At 57.4% G+C, this 20,078-nt stretch overlaps 1 protein-coding gene across 1 annotated transcript; it reads left to right on the top strand.

Annotated features, from left to right (window-relative positions):
• Positions 1 to 259: 259 nt before the first annotated feature.
• Positions 260 to 19,841, top strand: SEMA4F (ssemaphorin 4F). Its single transcript, XM_079990822.1, has 14 exons — positions 260 to 422; positions 12,984 to 13,135; positions 13,486 to 13,545; positions 13,749 to 13,847; positions 14,103 to 14,196; positions 14,563 to 14,682; positions 14,813 to 14,955; positions 15,210 to 15,385; positions 16,076 to 16,217; positions 16,323 to 16,545; positions 16,637 to 16,749; positions 17,327 to 17,484; positions 17,950 to 18,014; positions 18,291 to 19,841. Exons 1-14 carry the CDS (start codon positions 275 to 277, stop codon positions 18,914 to 18,916), a joined length of 2,319 nt encoding a protein of 772 aa, XP_079846948.1. The 5' UTR covers positions 260 to 274; the 3' UTR covers positions 18,917 to 19,841.
• The last annotated feature ends 237 nt before the right edge of the window (positions 19,842 to 20,078 follow it).

Below are 20,078 nucleotides of genomic sequence, written 5' to 3'. Positions count from 1 at the left end.
GCCCCGCCCAGCCCCGCCGCACCTGATCGGCTGCGGGTGACGCTACCTGCGCGGCGGGCGGGCGGGCGGGGCTGGGAGTGCGGACCGAGTGACGTCAGCGCCCCACCTGGGAGTGGGCGGGGCCACGCGGCAGCCCAGCGAGCAGCGAGCGAGCGAGCGAGCGAGGAAGAAGGAGAAGGACGACGACACGCCGCCGCCGCCGCCAGAAGCGGGAGCGAGCGAGAGCGCGCGCGCGCGCCCCGACGGCTGGGGGGGGGGCCTGGCTGCGGCCGGGATGGGGCTGGCGCGGCGCCCTCCGCCCGCGCCCCTCCGCCGCCTGCTCCTCGCCTGCCACCTCCTGCTGCTCCTGCCGCCGCCGCCGGCGGGGTCCTCCTCGGGGGCGCCGCCCGCCGCGCGGCCCCGCATCGCGCGCCTCTTCCCGGGTAAGACCCCCGGGATTGCCCCCCGCGCCCCCCTCGCCGCCCGGCACGCCCAGGCGCGGCGCGCGCTCCCGGGGGAAGCGGCCTCTCGGGGCGCCCCGCCCGCCTGGCACGGCGATGCCCGAGCGCCTTTGCCGCAGCCGCGCCGGGAGGGGAGGGGGGATGCCCGCGCCCGGGCTGTTGTCTCCGTCCCCTGCGGCAGGGCGAGGCTCGGGGCAGGGGGCGCCCGCTCGGAAGCCAGCCTGGCCAGCCCCGGAGCCAGACTCCCCCAGGGGCAAGGGTCCCTCGTCGCGTTGGAAGCGGCTCCCTGGGGCCAAGCCCCGAGCCCTCGGCCTCTCAGACCCCCGAATAGGAGGAGTGGGACGGGGCGGGCTGAGCGTCCAGGCTTTGCTGGAACAGCAATGTGCAACAAGCAGCGGGAGAGAGGCAAATGAATCGCGCAGAAAAGGGTGAGGAGGCCGCCTTGGACAAGAGGGTGGATATAAGGGCAAGAATGCTTGCAGAATTTGAAGGAGGGGGTTACAATAATCCAGCACTTTGACAAGTCAGAATGTAGGATTGAAAACAGCAAATGACAAGCAAGCAGCATGTGGTCAAACTCGACTTCACTGGCACAAACTGTAGTGATGATCCTCACCTTGGGGGGCTCTAAAAGAGAATTAAGACAAATTAATGGGGGATGAGACTATGGGTGGCTCCTGCCATGACAGCCATGTTCTGTCTGGGGATGGCCAGCAACTGGCAGCCTCAGGCCCCAAAGGCCTCTGGGAATCCCCAGCAGGGAGGGGGTCCTCACAGGTCCTGCTTCCTGGAATAGGCATTGACAGGCTTGATCCTATACTGCGCAGGACCAGCGAGGGAAGGGAGATGCTCTTGCACCATCCACTTGCAGCCACCCGCAACCTGGTCACTTCAATAGACGGCAGCTGAAATGTGCTCTTTGTGGGGCTGCCCTTGAAGACTATGCAGAAGACACATATTGTACCAGGACTGGTTGGTGCTGTGCTTGAGGGCCTGAGTCAACGTGCTTCTGTGGCTTCTGTTTGCTTTCTAAATATGTTTTTATTACGATTTTCCAAATGTAATAAGTGTGTGTCTATTTTCAAATCTTCTGTGGCTTCTGTTGGCATGCAGAGCCCTCATTGACTTGCCCCCAAACACCTGAAGCAGCGACACCTGTCCAGACCCACCTAGATGTTGGGGTCTGCAGGGAGGCCTTGCTGGCAGCTCCACTAGGGGGGTGTATGAGAGAGGGGGGGCTCTTCTTCCTGGTGGCCCCTGAGATGGTGGGATGCCCTTCCTGGCACCCAGCAGCACCTGCCCGTATTACTGTATTCATGTCATGTTAGGTAACAATGAGCCTTTTGGGGTGAAGGATGAGATCAGAATATCCCTCCTCTCATCATAGTCTTGTTGCTGTTTCTGACTCCTCTTGATTCAGTTCGTTTATGGTCTTGTAACATTTCTGTGTTGCATAGTTTGCTTCTTGTCATGTGTTGTCCGTCATCCACCCTTGGACTGCATGCTGAAGGGCAGGCTGTAAATGCACAGCAACATATAAAATCCTGCAGCAAAGCGTTCTGCAAGTGTTGCATCTCTTTGGCTTGATTCTGCCGCCAGTTGTTTTGGCTGTGTTTGCCCAGGGCTGCCATGAAGAACGCTTGGCTCCCTCTGCGCCTTGCAAGTCCTGCTATGTCCTCTAATTGGTTTCTTCCCAGCAACTGCTCTGGCTTCCTCCTTGAGGACGTTGTTGCAGGTTGTGGTTGCTTGAGTTGCCCTGCATTTTTAGTTATGCTCCTGGAGGCCCTTAGTCCTACTCACTGCATTCCAGACATGAGCCAGGGCAGGGGGCGCATCTAGAAACGTTGCATTCCTCCCTACTTTAGTGCAATGCAGGGGGCCCAGGAGAAGGAAGTCTCTTGTTCACTTCTGGCCTGAAGTGACTAAGTAGCCTCAGGCATCATCATGACTTTCCCGCTTTACCCCAGTGATGGCTAAGTGTGATGATGTACAGGGGACTTCCGGGTTAGTGCCATCGACAATGGCGGAATTCCTCTGATTGAGAGGAATTTGCTTCGTGAAAATTTCGGTCTGGCCACCACGGCAAAGGCGGAGACCCACTACAAATCACAGGCGGGTGAAGCCTGTGAACCTGGGATTCGGCTGGCACCTTCTTCGCCCCCCCCCACTCGTGGGGAAACCCAGTTTCGGGGATCCGGAGCGACGTGGGGTGAGCGGCGCGGTGCTTCGAACCGACTGCTTCCTTCACAGAGCGAAGCCGCACAGCTGTTGCCGGAGAGCACTGACTTTTTCCTGTGGACAATTTGACTTTAAAGCAATTACCCGTGAGTAGAGTGGAGAATTGGACTTTTTAAAACGTCTTAATTTGGCATCGAATGGGGGAGGTTAAAAACAGGAAGTCCGCCTTCCCCTTTTGTAAATAGACTGAAGCAAAGAGGCTGTAAGCTACAGTCTTGGAAAGCCTATCTTAAAAGACTAAATTTCCATCAGTAAAAAACATCTAACCCCCCCTTGGAAGCAGGAGAAGAGGGGGGAAATGTGGATCGTACATGCCTGCAGGAGAGAGTGAAGGAAGTTAGAATACTACCGCTCTGAACTTGGTCTGGGGCTGCCATTAAGATTGACGCGCTTTGAAATGTTTACGCACTGCAAATAGAACGTTTTTTGACAGCTTGCCAAATAAGAGAGATACTTTGTTTAGACTGTCTCCATCTGACTTAAAAAAAAAAGTAACTGAAACTGTAACTAATTAACTTTACTGCTTGAACTGCATTTTAAAAGGGGACATTACGGACTGTTACAAATTGCAACTGTTTCCCTCTAGAGGAAGTTTTTGAAACTGTCACAAGAGCTGGATCAGGTAATTCCCAGCTGTAAAGATAAAAACTGTGGGACTGTGGGAACTGACCTTGAATTCTTTAAGTGTTATGGCAGATGGAAAGGGAAAGATAGACCAGTCAATCCCAGAAAAAACAACAAGGTCTGGGAAGTCTTGGCAGCAACCTAGGAGAGCCTCAACATCAGGTTCCCCTGCTCCCTCAGTGGCTGCATCAGTACATTCTAAACCAAGAGAAATGTCAACAGAAGAGGCATTAGTGGCTGCATTGGGCAAGATTAATGAGGCTTTGGAACAGCTTAATAAGAAAGCAGATGCGACAAATGCGAAAGTGGATGCGACAAATGCGAAAGTGGATGCTGCAACTATTAAAATTGACTTAAATACAGAAAGTATAAATAACTTGGGACAAAAGGTGAATACTAATACAGAAACTATCCAGAAATTGATACAGCAATCTACTTTGATTCGACAGACTGCAGAGGAAGCTAGGGAAAAAGTTGCCGTCATAGAAGATAAAGTAACACAACTGGAGGCAGAGAGAGTCCCAAATCTACAGAGGCAACTTGATGACCATAAGCTGATGCTTTCTATGATTGAGCTTAAAGAAAAACAGACAAGTGTGATGATGTACAGGAAGTGCTTAGCTTTATACCAATGCTCAGAACTGTTACTTATTTTCAACTCACATAAGATGAAGCAGCAAGCACAGCTGATGTGATCAGTTCTTGTTTTTCTCTCTGTGCATTAACCTCCTGGTATCTCAGGGAACAAACAGAGCGGAGGAGAATCCCTCTCCCTTGTTCTGCCAGAGGGCAAGGCAGGTGCGATGGGCCAATGCCCCCCCTTGCTTCTGGCTTGGTTTATAAAACCATCAGGAGAACCTGACTGCTGCTGAATCAGACCACTGGGGGCTTGGCTAGCCAGCCAGTGGGTGGAAGTTCCCGTGCAGGACTTGAGGGCGATTCCCAGCTTCCTCCCACAGCAGAGGGAGACTTCCTAGCCTAGCTGCTGAGCACTTGCTTCAAGCCCTGCTATACTGGAGAGCTCCAGTTGGGGACTCCAGGGAGGACCCATTCCCATGGCAGTACCTAATGCAAGGCCCCTCCCCCACAACAGGGAGCACATTTTAAGGCTCCCAGTTTTTCCCTTTACTTGCCCCAAACCCGAACCCCTGCCGGGAGTCCCCAATGAATATGTTCAAAAGCGCTGGTCCCAATATGGACCTTTGGGGGACTCCACTTTCTACATCCCTCCTCTTGCAGAATTTATTCCCATGCTCTGCTTCCTGCTTATTAAGCAGTTCCTGGGCTCCCTCTCCTCTTATTCCTCTGGAGTCTTTGGCAGGTAGCTGACATCTGAAGTGTGGTGTCTGTTGGATCCGTTCAGTCCATGGCTTGCAGATACGCTTCAGAGAACCCCAAGAACAGAGCTTCCCCGCAGAATCTGCCCTGCTTCAGTCCTGCCTGCTCTGCTATCTGCTTGGTCATTGTGTCTCTGACAATATGTTCCACCACTTAAGCTAAGCGGTTAAGCGGTTTGTAATTTCCAGGATCCTCCTGGATCTCTTTTTAAAAACTGGTCTGTGTTGGTCATGTTCCAGTCCTCAGATATGGAGGCTGATCTGAGGGACAAGGGTCATTTTTTTGTTTGCTGATCCGCCATTTCACATTTTTGCTCTTTGAGAACTCTCGGGTTTGGGCCAAAGTGTGTGTTCCCTTTTTGCCTCATTTCTCAGGGAAGCTGCTCTGACTCTGCTCATTCACCATGCTGGCATCCTCTTGGCCTTCCTTGATCTGCGGATATATGGAGATATTAGCTTTCATTATTGTGGCTTTGAAACACCCCCAGACATTCCAGAGCAATCTGGCCCTTTTTACACGGCCTTTTTAACAGCCCCCTCATTTGGGGAAAGTTTCTTTTGAAGTTAAACGTGCCTGTTGACGCTTATCTCGAATGGGAGAGCACTTGGGTCACTGTTCTCAGTCCATTCAACAACACCTAACATTTCACACCAAGTGCTGGGAACCACTTTGGATTAAGCCCAAGATTGCCCTGTCTCTGGTTGGTTCCTTGGTCAGCTATTCTCGCAGACAGTGCTGGTCTAATTGAAATTGCCCATGGCTGCAGCACTTCCTCCTTGGGAGGCCTCTCTGAGTTCATTCTCCATCTCAAGATCACCCTGGGCATTTGGGTCCCCAGGACTAAATGTCTTTAGGGCCCCCCACTGTGCAGGCCCTATGCTTGACTCCCTGCATGTAGACTGGCATCCTCACATCTGCAGCCAGCCAGCATCCAGGCCAAGCAGCCTGAGGGCCTGCTCCCTTGGCAAGGGCTTGCCTGGATCAGGGCTGCCCTCCTCCCGAAGCCCGGTCTGGTGGGAGAGCTGAGCCGAGGTGCCCAGTGTCCTCCGAAAGGGAACAAGCCTGGCCGGGCTTTGTGGGCAGTAGGAATAGGCAAGACTCGGCCACTTCCCACCCAACTGGGGAGCCTGGCCTCCCCCCGCCCCCCGGCCTCTGGTCACACACGGCCTGCCTTGTCTCTGTGTTGTGCCTGAGGCCCTTAGCCTTGGCCTCCTGCCCCTGGAGCACACTGGGGTGTTTGTCTGGGGGCTGTGAAGGGGCCGTCCTGCAGCTCAACCCCCATGGAATGTGGGGCCACATCCAGCTGGGTGCTCAGTAGCTTGCCAGGAAAGGGCAGGGCTGAGTGCCGGGATTCTGCTGCAAGAGGGCGGAGGCCGGGATCTCTGGGGTGCCCAGCTGGGCTCTCCCCTGGGGCTGCTCCGAAAGGGGCCTGTCTGGGGCAGGATGGCTCCCTTACCCTGCCTGATCTGACCACCTCCAGGGTTCCTCCTCTGGGGTGCTGAGGAGACGTGGGGCAGCAGGAGCCTCTGCAGGGAGGGGCCCCATTGTCTGGGCAGGAGTTTAAAGCGTTAATGTTGTGTGGTGTATTGTTTATATATTGTATTGTATTGTTTTTTTCTCTCTTTTGTTTTTTCTTCTTTTTTCTCTTTTTCTTTTTCTTTTGGTTTGTAAGGTTTAAAAGCAATAAATATAATTTTTTTAGAAAGGAGTCACTGTAGCAAGGGCTCTTCTCCTGGTCACTGCCTGGCAGCGTGTTGTGATGGCTGGGGGCCTGTGCCAGGTTTCCAGTGCTGTGGGTTTAGGCAAGCCACTGAACAGTGCTGCACAGGGAACCGCAAATACCTGCAGAATAAGGAGCCAAAACGGACTGAATTCTGTACATCAATAGATTTTAGCAGGGAGGCAAAACCTTTCAGTGTAGGAATGCTGCCTTAAGCCAAGTCTTAGCCATTGGGGTCCCTGTAGCTCAGCATGGGCAGGCGGCAGCAGCCCTGCAGGGCCCAGGCAGATGTCTCAACCGACCCTCCTGGCAGCCGCCGATGGTCTTGTCCTGGGCTACAGGGTCTCTGGGTGCTCCTTTCCCATGGCTTTGGGGTGTGCCCTCCGGTGTAGCTCCCCAGGCCTGCAGACGGGGGCAGATCCTCTGCCTTCCTCTGCAGTGGCCAGGCGGGTATGCTCCTGAGCCAGGTGGGCAGGGACGTTCTTGCCTAGGCGGAATGATGTGGCCTGTGCATCTGACTGTGGCCCGGGGCTAGTTTAAGTGGCGGCTGCCAATCCCTGAGAAGGGAGGAGCCCAGCCGGCAAGAGGCCCCAGGGGGAGGCTGGTTCTCTGGCATTTTCACGGGGCCGCCCAGGTGTTGGGAACAAGCCACTGGCAGATGGGTGGGGCTGTGGGCGGGGAGTCCCTCTTGGCACTGGGGAGTGCCTGGCACAGGGGGGTGGCGTGTATGAGCCCCTGGGCCCCGTTTCCCTTGGTCAGAGGGTGGTCTTGAGGGGTGGGGGTGGGGCTGGCACTTCTTGCAGGGGAGCTGCTTCCCTTGGCCCCACTCCTTCCAGCTGCCTGGCCTACTCTGCAAAGTGGAATGGGGCTGCTTCCTCTCTGGGGCTGCATGCCCTCCATTGGCCTGCCTGTGTCGAGCAGACGCAGGATCTCTCCCTCTGGCATCAGCAGGGCAGCCCTGCAGTGGGGAAGGGCCCTTTGCTGTGAAACAGCCCCCCCCCGGGCCTGTGGGGCTGCCTCTCTGGGACCGCCAGAGCCCCCAGAACTGCTTTGCCCGTTGTGCGGCACCTGACTGCTTGCAGCCGCGGAGGTTCCTCTTTAATTAGCAGCAGGGATTTCTCTGAGCAAAGCCAGTGGCCGCCTTATCTGCTGCCGGGAACTGCCATCACCCACAGAGATCAAGTTCCCACACTCTGGTGCTTCCCACACAGGCTCTTGCTGGGGGGGGGGGGGCTCAGTGGTTACTTGAAGGCTACTGAAATGGCAGACTTGACACTGATTCCTTCCTGGGCTGGGGCAACTCCCTTTGTCTCCAGTGAGTCTTCAGGCCCCCCCCCCCAATGCAACCCCCCATGCTGTTCAGATGGCCCTTCCTGGAGCTGAAGAGCTTTGAGAAGCAGTTGTGGGTGTTGTGGGAAAGGGGCAGGATGGGGGGGACCCAAGGAGAGGGGAGCCCCACATGCTCTGGGTCCTTCCAGCTCTGGAGCTCTCCTCAGGTGCTTCTGAGACTGGCTGGGGGTGCCAGGCCCCTTGGTTCTGCTTCTGTTGTGGGGGGGGGTGGCCCCCAAGCAGAGCAGAACACCTTTTGAGGGACCCTCCTTCCCTCATTGTGAAGCCCCCCAATATCTACTGATTCTTCTTTCCACTTCTTCATTCACCTGCCTGCCTTGCCTGGGCCCTGATCTCTCACTGGCTCAACCTGGGGATCAGTAGCAGAACCCCCCCCCCCATGATATGGTTGCAGTGGGGAGGGGCCCCCTTTGCTGCAAGGCAGACCCCCCTGCAAAGGGCCTTGGCTCAGAACCTGCTTTCTGTGTGGAAGCTTCCAGGTTCAAGCCCCAACTGCTGCCAGTCAGTGTGGGCAGTGCTGAGCTTGATGGACAACGGGGTCTGACTCAGGCAAAGGCCACTGCCTCTATTTGCCCCTCTTGTGTTGCTGCTGCTTTAAGGGCCGTGATGACAGATGTGCGCAGAGAGCAGAGCAGGATCCTTGCAGCTACAGCACTCCTTGCAGATGTCCCCCCCCTCACTGGTTGAAAACCTCCAGAGGTGGGATGGGGGAGAGTCCACATCCCGGACGGGTGGCTCTCCAGTCTCTGCTCTAAATCCTCCACCCTTTGTGGTTCCCAGGCAGAATCTGCTCCTTTGCAAGTGGCTCACCCTTCCTAGTGTTGGGTCTCAATCCAAACTCTCTCCCTTGTCATTTGAACCCTCAGCAGCAGAAAGCAGATCTGCTCCATCCTCCTGCAAAGTGGCAGCGCTTCCAATGGCCGCATGTGGTTATTGTGTCGCCCCTTCTTTGGGTGGAGCATCTCTCATAGCTTCCCACTGGCAGGATTTTGTCTTCAGCCCCCCATCCTTGCGGCCGTCCTCTGGACACTTTCCCATTTGTCCAGCCCCAGACACGGCCCTTTAGGTGAGATGGCAAGGCTAAGCAAAAGCGAGTGGGTCCATTAGGACAGGTCTGCATCAGGCCTTTGGGCTGCCATGTCCCGCAGCTGACTCATTCTGTAACTTGAGGTCTCCTCCGAAACCCTGAGTTCCTTTCTATATGACTGGATGACCTTTAAGGTTCCTCCCAATTCTCTGATTCTATCAGCCAGATGACACCCATCCTGTTTTTTGTGCATCATCTTATTCTTCCCTGCTTAAGTGCAGAATTTTACATTTAATCTCTGTTGAAATTCCTTTTGTTAGTTTTCTCCATCTGTTTCTGTTGACCTCAAACTCCAGCAATGGCTGGACTTCACCATCTCAGGCCTTTTGTAAAGGGCGGATGGAGGCAGTGATGGCTACCAGCTTGAATGGCTTTAAAAGAGGATTAGACAAATTCATGGAGGAGGAGAGGGCTCTTGGAGGCTGCTAGCCCTGGTGACTCTGTTCCTCCTCAGCTACCAGGGACAGGATCCAATGAAACTGAATGTTGGAAGATTGAGATAGATAAGAGGAAGGAGGCAGAGGCAGTAATGTCTCTGAAGGCCGGTTTCTGGAAACCACTGGAGGAGAGAAGTCTCTCGTTCTCACATCCTGCTTGTGGTTTTCCAGAGGCATCTAGGAGAACAGGATGCTGGACTAGATGGGGGGGGGGGGCGGTTGCAGTTCTTGGCAACTTCGATGGCTTCTGAAAAAAGGCTATTTAACTCACATGGTAGATTCTGGTGGCAGACGTGGCGTGCAGAGCCCGGATGGAGGTGGGAACGGGTTGGGAGAGGGGCCCTCCTTCCGTGGGGCAGCATGGCGAGGCAGGGAGGCCCTGGCCCTGGGAGGCCCATGGCTTGTGCTGTGGGGGTGGGCTCAAAACAAGGTGTGGAAAGTTGGTTTCCTGCCTTGGATGGCCACGTGGGATTATCTGGGCCCTGGCCTGAGGCATTGAGCCCTGACCCAGAAGAATGTGGGCCCAGCCCAAGGCTTTGCTGTCTGAGCCCTAGCCTGGCTACAGAGCCACCGCCGCTCCCTGCCAACCCAGCCATGGGGGACTTGGCTGTGTCTGGCCACCTTGCATGCCACTCTGGCCACGGCCTGCTGTCACCGCGGAGCATCTGGCCTGGCTGGGGACGATGGTGGCAGCTGCCCTGCCTCTCTTCCTACCACTCTCAGCAAGACGGTTAGTGCAGAAGCCTTTCTGCAGCGCTGCTCTGGCCTCTGGCTGCTCCTTCAGATTTCTGCTCTCAAAAGATGTGATTGTTTGTGGCTCTCTGCGTGCTTGTGCTCAGACAATGCCTGCCAGGCCAGGCCCTGAGGCGCCAGCCCCCTCACAGGATGCCCCACCCGCCCTCAGCCTTGAGCCTCCGTGAGCTGACAAGGAAGCAGTTTGAAAGCATACCAGTGCAGGTAGATAAATCTGTATAGCTGCAGCAGGAAGGTAAATGGCATTTCTGTGCGCTTTGGTTTCTGTCACAGGTCCCGTTGTGCCGGAAGCGGCTTAGTCCTGCTCGCCACATGATCCGGAAAGCTGTCTGTGGACAAACGCCGGCTCCCTCGGCCTGAAAGCGAGATCATAGAATCCTAGAGTTGGAAGAGACCACAAGGGCCATCGAGTCCAACCCCCTGCCAAGCAGGAAACACCATCAGAGCACTCCTGACATATGGTTGTCAAGCCTCTGCTTAAAGACCTCCAAAGAAGGAGACTCCACCACACTCCTTGGCAGCAAATTCCATTGTCAAACAGCTCTTACTGTCAGGAAGTTCTTCCTAATGTTTAGGTGGAATCTTCTTTCTTGTAGTTTGGAGCCATTGCTCCATGTCCGCTTCTCTGGAGCAGCAGAAAACAACCTTTCTCCCTCCTCTATGTGACATCCTTTTATATATTTGAACATGGCTATCATATCACCCCTTAACCTCCTCTTCTCCAGGCTAAACATGCCCAGCTCCCTTAGCCGTTCCTCATAAGGCATCGTTTCCAGGCCTTTGACCATTTTGGTTGCCCTCCTCTGGACACGTTCCAGTTTGTCAGTGTCCTTCTTGAACTGTGGTGCCCAGAACTGGACACGGTACTCCAGGTGAGGTCTGACCAGAGCAGAATGAGCAGAATGAGATGAGCGCTGCAACCCCAGAGTCGCCTTTGACTTCACCATCCAGGGGTCCTTTACCTTAGATCCTCTGGATCCTCTGGGCCCATGAAAGGAGTGCCTGGGGTGGGTGGGTGGGGGGCAGGCCACCCCATTCCCACCAGTTCACCAGTTCAGATGGAGAAGAAGAAGAAGAGTTTGGATTTGATATCCTGCCTTTCACTCCCTTTAAGGAGTCTCAAAGCGGCTAACATTCTCCTTTCCCTTCCTCCCCCACAACAAACATATGTCAGGAGTGCTCTGATGGTGTTTCCTGCTTGGCAGGGGGTTGGACTCGATGGCCCTTGTGGTCTCTTCCAACTCTAGGATTCTATGAAACACTCTGTGGGGTGAGTGGGGCTGAGAGACTTCAGAGAAGTGTGACTGGCCCAAGGTCACCCAGCAGCTGCATGTGGAGGAGCGGAGACGCGAACCCGGTTCCCCAGATTACGAGACTACCGCTCTGAACCACTACACCACACCGCTGGCTCTCCGTAGATGGGGAGGGACAGGTCTTGTCTGCATCACTTCTGCATGCACACAAAGGGGAAGGGAGGGGAGCAGTGGCCTTTGGGGTGCAAGGAAATTGAAGGAAGGTCTGCTTGCCTCCCCTCAGAAATATTGCAGGGCTGCGTGGGGGGCGGGTTTGACTCTCCTGTGAGGAAAGGACTTTTTTCTTTAGGGAAAAGGCAAGGGAAGTGGGGCATGGAAGAGGTGCATAGAGCCAGGCCTGGCCGGGAGAACATGGGCAGAACAATGTTTTCCTCTCTTTCTCTTAACCCTGGGAGTTCTGGGCATCCGGTGAAGCTGAGGGTTGGGAGGTTCAGGTCTCCTCTGCAAGTGCCACCAGCTGCCCACCTGGGTGGCAGTCCCTGAAGGCGACTGGCAGGCAGTCTCTCTGCTGCCGCCCTTTTCTGTTGGCCCTTCCTGCAACGCCCTTCCCCTGCCAAGAGCCTCCTGGGATGTTTGCTGAGAAGTGGGTGGCTGCCAAAGGTCAGCCTAATAATCTTTCTTGGAAGCTTCCTGCTGGCAGCGCTGCCCCTTTTCTTCCTGCTCCTTGAGGGGGGCTGAGAAATGTCCTGATAACTGCTCCCCAACAGCCTTCTCGTTGTTGGGCCTTTCTCTTTGCCTTTTATAGCAAAATAGGGACCCCACCAGCTGCTATGCGAAAAAGGAAAGGAAAGCAGCAATTAAAGCACATCCTGTTGAAAGTGGCTGATTCTGCAGCAAAAGCCCAGCCCTTCCCCATGAGGCCCCTCTCTCGCTCCCCACCCCACAGCAAGTAGGAACTTGTGGTGCCCCACATCCAGCCAGTCGCTGAGAGCCAGGCCCCACAGCAGGAGATGAGGGGAGCCTGCAGCCCTTCTCGGGGTGAGAGCAGCGTGGCCAGAGGACTGTCATCTGCTGGGTCCTCCCTTGGCCTAAGAGGCTGCGGATGAGCTACTCAGGCACCCCTGCAAGTGGTCCAGGACTGGGCGCTGAGCGTGGCGACTGCCTCTGTGCCCAGGCAGCTCTGGACATAGGGCAGGTGGCACCCAGGCATGGCTGGCATTGGGTGGGTGCAGCTGGCACAGGCTGTGGCCCCACTCCTTGGAGGGCGAAGGCTGGAGGTGATGCTTGCTGCCACCATTTATTTTATTTTATTTTTACTTAATTTTTATACCTCCCTATAGCTGGATGTCTCTGGGCAGTTCACAGAAAATATCACAATATATAAAGTCAAAATAAGAACAATCATCCAGTAACACCCAGTAACATGGGAGGGAGGGTGGCCTTCCTGTCTGGACGTGCCCAGTCCCCTCTCTGCCCAGGGCTGCACACAAGCCCTGTGGGGATGGAGCCTCTGGGGCGATGCCTCCCCAGGGCTAAAGGAGGCACTCCTGCCCCCCAACTCCTTCTCCTATGCTGCGTCTTTCAGTGCACTGTGGGGAGGCGGGCAGAGCTGGCCCCTCCTGGCATTGGCCGGGGGCTTGCATGTCTTGGGCTGCTCCCCACCTTTGAGTTGCTGCCCCCATGCCTGGCATACGCCTTGGGTGCTGTGTGCCGGCCAGTCACCCTCGGGTGCTCTCTTTGCAGAGGTGGAGGGTCTGGTGCAGCGATTCTCTCATGAGGCCATTTCCAACTACAGCACCTTCCGGGTGGATCCCCGATCCCACACGCTCTACGTGGGAGCCAAGGACACCCTCCTCTCTCTGTCTGTGGGCACCATCAGTCAGGGGGCCAAGAAGGTGAGCTGGGTGGCAGCCGAGTCCCCAGGGATGGTTGGGGGGCCTGAGCCCTGTGGCCCCTGCCCTCCTTTTACCTCTGTCGCTTGGGCAGGGAGCAATTGGGGTGGGGCAAGGCGGTGGGGTTTTTTGGTGGTGGTGGTGGTGGGGGGGTGTTTCTGCCATCCTGGCCAAGGTGCCTCTGCTGGACCAGGAGCATCAGATGGTGGCCCTGCCTGCCTCCCCCTTGTTTGGGTGGGGATCACAAGCCCCGCTGCACGGGTCAGGAAGGGTCCTCTTTGCCCCACTCCCCTGGTGGGGGAGGGGAAGATGGCCACTGGCAAGCCTTGGGGCTTTTCTTCACTGTCTTCCAGATAGCCTGGAATGTGCCTGAGAATCTCCAGATCTCTTGCACCTTGAAAGGGAAAAAAGAGGTAAGTGCTGCTGGGGGCTTGTGGGGGGGGGGCCCTTGGCCTCTTCCTCCTCATCTTCCCGAGGGCTCTGAGTGTTCCTGTGGAGCTGCCCATATCCTGGAGCCCCACAGAGCAAAAGGCTCCCCTCAAAGCCAGGAGGGTGGGGGGTTCCTGGCCTCTCCCTCTCGCACCCGGCTGACGGCTGCTTCCCTCTCGCCTCTTAGGCCGAATGCCACAACTTCATTCGCATCCTGGAGTTTGCCAACCAGACGCACCTCTTTGTCTGTGGGACCTTCTCCTTCAGCCCCCAATGTGGCTACATTGTGAGTGGCTGCCTGGCTCAGCCGTGTGTGTGTGTGTGTGTGTGTGTGTGTCTTGCAAGCGCTACCCTTCAACTTGGGGGGGGGGGTCTGTATTGCTTCCACCCTGACTGGGACAGATGTCTTTCAGCCTTGGGGAGGGGCAACTCCGCAAAACCCCTTGGCATCTGCTGGAGGGTTTCAGAGGGTAGGGGCCCCACACCCCCTTCCATGCCATTCACGTGCAGACATGGCTGGGGGGTCCTTCTTCTCTTGCAGAAAGTGAGCGACTTCCGCACTGTGGAGCGGCAGGAGAGCGGGCGGGGGAGGTGCCCCTTTGAGCCCCTGCAGCCGTCTGCAGCCATCATGGCAGGTATGGGGGGAGGGGAGCATCAAGGGGGGGCTTGTGAGGGTCTGGCAGAACAGTGCAGCACCCACAAGCCAGGGGCCACCTCAGGGGCCTCCGTGGGTGGCTGGGGAGTGCCAAGCCCCTTGTTCCTGCTTCTCTTGTGGTCTGGGGGCCAGATCCTTCCCTGCCCTCGTCCTGTTGCCCTTCTGGCTCCTCCTTGCCATGGATGTAGCTGCCCTGGCGTTTGCCCCTCTTGGCTCCTCCCCTTTCGTCTTCAGCCTGGCCGCTCTGCTGGGGTGCGGCCACTTGCACCCCCATCTATGAAGCCTTGAGGTGGCCCTTCCCGCCCCCATTTCCTGCCCTTTCCTGCTATGCCTCTTTGCCCCCTAGATGGCGTCCTGTATGCAGCCACAGTCAACAACTTCCTGGCCACGGAGCCCATCATCTCCAGAGCCACAGGGAACCCTACAGAGTTCATCCGAACAGAAAACTCCGTGGCCTGGCTGAATGGTGAGCTGGCGAAGGCAGCGGCTGCTGTGGTTGGGCAAGGTGGTGTCTTGGGATCAGGGCCTGGCCGGGGGGGGGGGGGGGGCTGGAGAAGTCCTTGTATGGAGCTTTGCTTGTTTCTTCCGCTGCCCAGATCCCGAATTTGTGGCCTCGGCTTTTGTGCGGGAGAGTGAGAACGGCGAAGATGACAAGATCTACTTCTTCTTCACGGAGACTGCGCGCGAGTACGACTTCTACGAGAAAGTCAAGGTTGCGCGCGTGGCCAGAGTCTGCAAGGTCAGTGCCCTGATGGGGGGCGGGGGGCTCTGGGGCTGAGGCCTGGTGCCCAGCTGGTTCTCCCTCTTCCCTGGAAGCCCCATGTCCTCCTTCCATATGGGGCTGTGACCCACTTCCTGCTTCAGCCGGCCTTCCACTCTTTGCCCCAACCACCTTGGCTCAGTCCCCCCGCACCATCTCCCCCAACCCAAAATGTCTGCTGGGGTGGGGGCTCCTTGCTGTGCCTGCATTGCCCCCTCCATCTCTGTCTGCAGGGAGACTTGGGAGGCCAGAAGACGCTGCAGAAGAGGTGGACAACCTTCCTCAAGACGCAGCTGGTCTGCTCAGACCCTCAGAGTGGCACCGTCTTTGGCATCCTGAAGGACGTGGTCACTTTGTCGTCAGACAACTGGAACGCCACCGTTTTCTATGGGGTCTTTGCAGCCCACAGGTGAGGGAGGCGAAACCCATGGCAAGGCCACCTTTGGGGCGGGCAGGGTAGGAGGGAAGGTGCCTCCCTCTGGGCTGCTCCACCAGGCAGGCTTTTCTCTGCCCAGAGGTGGGTGCTCTGTGGGGGGTGAGGCGGCAACATCAACATGGGCTCTTGCTTCTCTCTTGCTGCCACGCCTGGGCACAGTGCCAGCCAGCACTGAAGAGGGAGGAGCGGAAGGAGTGGCAGGACGCCTTTGCAAGGCTTGGCTGCTGGATCAGACCAGAGGGGAAGCCCCCAAGCTGGACCTGAATGCCAGCTGCCTCTTTTCCTGTGCTTGTTGCTTAGCAAAGAGGTTTCAAGGTAGACTGCCCTTGGAAATGGGGGCTCCACTCACCTGCTGTGACACACAACTGGCAACCAGCTTCTTTCCTTGCTCCTTTCCAAGCCATCCCTGTTTGGTGGTTGGGGTCAGTCTCCACGAATCCTTTCTGGGTTGCATAATGGAGGACATTGCTCTCGACTTTCCTGGATTCCTTCCCAGCCAGTTTCATTGGGGGCCGAGATGGAGGTGAAAGGGGAAGCCCAGTGGCAGAATGGCTGGCCTGGCAGGGGGAGGCTGCTTTGCTGGGGGGTGCTGTCTCAGCTGGCAGAGCAGGGCTCCACTCCCCCCGCCCCCCTGAGTGAGGCTGCCTTGCTGGTGCCTTTCAGGAAGGAGGGGAGTGCCATTTGCGCCTACAGCCTGCAGGATATCCAGAGGGCCATGGCTGGACGCTTCAAGGAGTTCCGGCGCGACTGCGACAAGTGGACAAGTGTCATGCAGGACGATGTTCCTGACCCACGGCCGGGGGCAGTGAGTGAGGCCCAGGGGGGTGCTTCATTGGGTGCTGGGTGGCCTGGGTCCCCTGGGCTTGAGCAAAGCCCCCGATCCTGAGCCCCCATCCTCTCTTCCCCTCAGTGTGTCACCAAGAGCCTGAAGCTGGAGGGGATCGGGTCCACGCTGGCCCTCCCAGACCGAGTCCTGACCTTTGTTCGTGACCATCCTCTCATGGACGAGCCTGTCCACCCGCAGCAGGGCTCTCCGCTGCTGGTCCAGCTGAACACCCAGTACTGCCGGCTGGCTGCCCACCGGGTCAGGGCGCTCTCTGGGCAAGAGTATGATGTCCTGTACCTGGGAACAGGTAAGGAGGTGGCTGGGCAGCAGGTAGGCATGCCAAGTGGGGAGGCAGGTATCGGAGGGGGCCAGGCTGAACTGCCCTTCTGCTCCCCCAGAGGACGGACACCTGCACAAGGTGGTCAGGACCAGCCAAGGAACCTCCTGGGTGATAGAGGACCTGGAGCTGTTTGCTGAACCTCAGCCCATCCGCAACCTGCAGCTCCACCAGGTGAGTGGCTGGTGGGTCTGGCCTGGCCCAGAAGGCTCAAGGGGGACAAGGGCCAATGGGATCTTCTCTCTCTGGCCCTGGGACCCCCATCCAAAAGGGCTGGACTTGGCCTTCCTTGCCCTCCTTTTGGAGGAAGGGGGGAGCCTGGCTCCTCTTCAGGGTCCAGCCCTTCGTGGCCCCTTCCAGACAGTGGGAAGCTGAACTGGGAGCTCACTGGTTGCCAAAGCAGCTTTTGGGGGGGGGGGGCTGTGAACTGCCATGGAAGGACCGTTCCCCAGCCAGCCAGGATGGCGGCCTGTTGAGTGAACAGGGAAAGCTGCCCCTCCTTCCTTCTTGGAAAGGGAACAGTTCTCGATCCTCCCAACTCTGCTTCTCTGTCTCTGCAGAATGGCCAGTGCAGCACTTGGGTGGTGGCGGCTGCTCCGCATTTGCCCCCCAATGGCCACAGCTGGCCCCATGTGGGAGATGCTGCGCACCTGAGGGACCTTTTCCGCACATGCATCTTTGCAGACTCCCTCCCTGGGACCCCCCCCCCAATCTCCCAATGAGCAACTCTCTCTTCTTGCTTCCTCTGCAGAAGTGGCTCTTTGTGGCTTCCGACAGCGAAGTGACCCAGATCAGCACCTCCACCTGTGCCACGTACAGGACATGCCAGCAGTGTGTCCTGGCCAGAGACCCAGCCTGTGCTTGGAGCAGGGAGCAGGGGGCCTGCAGGGACCACCACGGGCAGGCTGGGTGAGTGAGGGTGGGAGCTTGGGGGCCCAGCTGCGAAAGCAGAGCTGCCAGGGCCCCAATGCAGCCGGCAGGCCATTCTAGGTGCAGCTTCAGGAGCACCTCTGCTTGGAGTTGGGGGAGCCTGGAGGGATAGACTCTGCTGCCAGCCAGTGTTGGGGTTGGGGAGGTCACCACGGACATTATTACTATTAATTATTGAACTTATATACTGCCCTATATCAGGGGGTCTCAGGGTGATTCATAAAATAAAATCAAGATATAAAAGCACAAAATACCTAATAAAAATAAAACCAACCCAATAGCCCCCCAAACCACATTTTAAAAGGACATCACTGTGCACGGCCAGCGGGCAGCAAGCAGAGCCTTCTCTCAAAGCAGGAGGCTCATTGGGTGCTGGGCCTCTCGGAAGGCTGCCTCTTTGCCCAGCTGCTTTGCTCAGCAACTGCCCCCTTTCCCTCTCCTCAGCCTGGTCCAGGATATGACGGCAACCAAGGTGCTGGCGCTGTGCCCCACAGAGGAAGGCCTTGCAGGTGCGTCCGACCTTCTCCTGCAGAGAGGAAGTGCCCAGGGAGCTCCCTCTGACAGTCAGCTGTGGGGCGGGAGAGATGACCTGTGGGGGGCTAGAGGGGGAATTGTGAAGCAGGGAAGGAGGTTTCGGTGGGGTGCCGCCTGGGCATCAGCTGCCACAGTATGAAGATTTGGGGGGATGGGCACCTCAGCCTCTGCTCATGGGCTGTCCTGGTGCTTCCACCCCCTCCCCAGTTCCTGCTGCCCTCTGACTCCCTTGCCTGCCTTTTCCCCGACAGAAGCTGCCCCGGTGGTCGAAATCCTGGCCCCCCTGTCTGCCCGCGTGGTCCTGCCTTGCGCCCCACAGTCTGCCTGGTCCAGCTGCGAGTGGCAGAGGCCTTCCCAAGACACCTCGGCCTACGTCCTGCATAGGGATGGGCTGGAGTTCACGGCTGCCGCAGCCACGCTGGGCGAGTACACCTGCCGCTGCACAGAGCGAGGGGTGGGCGGGGTGGTGGCTGCCTACAGCCTGGTGCTTGGCGGGCGGGGGGCCAGCAGTGCCCCTCGCTCAGAGGAGCGCAGCTACAGTGTCCTGGTGGGGGTGCTCTGCTTTGTGCTGGGTGTCCTGGTGAGCAGCGGCTGCCTCCTCGTGCACGAGCGGCGGCGGAGAGAGCGCCTCCAGCGGGAGCTGATCTGCCGCGAGCGGAACGGGCTGGACCTGATGCAGTCGACCACCACCAGCTGCAGCCACGAGCCCCAGACGCCCAGCTCCCCCGAGGATGAGCGCCACCCGCTGGCCAACAGCAAGAAGAATGGCAGTCTCAACGGCTACCCCCACCTCTACATCAACGAGCTGGACACGGAGCAGGCCCGCATCTACCTGGCAGGGGTCCCCCTGGCCAAGTGTGACGAAACCTCCATCTAGAAGGGGGCGTCCAGCTCACTCTTGCCGGATGGCTCTCTGGAAGTGGCTGCCCCACTGCAGCCAGGCTGCTGAGATCTCTCTGGGGCCAGGGCAAGTTTGTTTGGGGGCCAGCTGGGCTGCTGCTGCTCCTGGCAGAAGGCCAGGCTGAGCAACTCCTTCCTATGTTGGGAGACCAGAGGGTCTCCCTGGCTTTCTGGTGGCCAGGGAGAAGCAGGGGGCTGTGAGAGAGGCCGCAGGGCTGGTTTCCAGGGCCTGTTGAAGCCCCTGACTGTGCCTGTGTGATGCGTACTGGAAAGTTCAGTTTGCCTGCCTGCCGCCCTCTCTGCAGAGGCCCTTCTGCCACTCTGCCTGAGCCACTCAGGCTCAGCCATCTTGCCCGAGGGGGCTGTGAGCGCCTGGTCCTGGGACCTGCTGTGAAGGACGTGCCAAAGTGCCCAGTGAGGGGCAGTGCCTTGGCACATGGAGCCCCCTTGCCAGCTGCAGCGGCAGCACCTGGAATGTTTACTGGGGGGTGACCTGTTCCGCTCACCACCCACCTCCATTTCAATCCCTGCAGCTGCTCTTTGGACAGAAGAAGGCAGGCAGACTGCCCCCCCCCCTCCTAGCAGATTCGGACTGATAAATGTGAAGGATGCTCCGTGTGGGAGCAAAGGACCTTTTGGAATACCTCCCTCCTGCTCAGTCTCGGAGGGACACAGACTCTGTGGTTCCCCACCTTTTGAATGTGGCCAAATGTGTACCCCCTTTGATCTCATATCCTGGATCTCTGCCACCCCCCCCCTTTGATGTCCCACAGGGTTTTTGCTTCCTAAGAAGCTGTACCAGGGACCATCTTTCTGTGAAACGGGTGTTGTGCTCTCCTACTGTTGTATTTTGGTTGTTTTAATTTCTTGGTTTTGTGACTTATTAAAAGGGATGAAACTTAGGAGCCCTGTCTCTCTTGTGCTCGAATCCTGCTTGCTGGTTTCCCACAGGCTGCTGCTTGGCAGCTGTGAGAACAGGATGCTGCTCCAGGTGGGCCAGTGGTCTGACCCAGCAGGCCCTGCTTATGTTTTTAGTTCCAACTAGTAGGAGGAGGGGTGGCCTGGCCAGTGGGGGGTGGGGGTGGCCTGTGCTAGAAGTACCCCTCCCCCTGCTGGCCTGGCCACAATCCCAAACAAGC

The sequence above is a fragment of the Podarcis cretensis genome, assembly GCF_951804945.1.
Source record: "Podarcis cretensis genome assembly, chromosome: 9".
NCBI classification, from domain to species: domain Eukaryota; kingdom Metazoa; phylum Chordata; class Lepidosauria; order Squamata; family Lacertidae; genus Podarcis; species Podarcis cretensis.
Note: the sequence above shows the minus strand (reverse complement) of the source record. Positions and strands in the feature narration are given on the sequence as shown.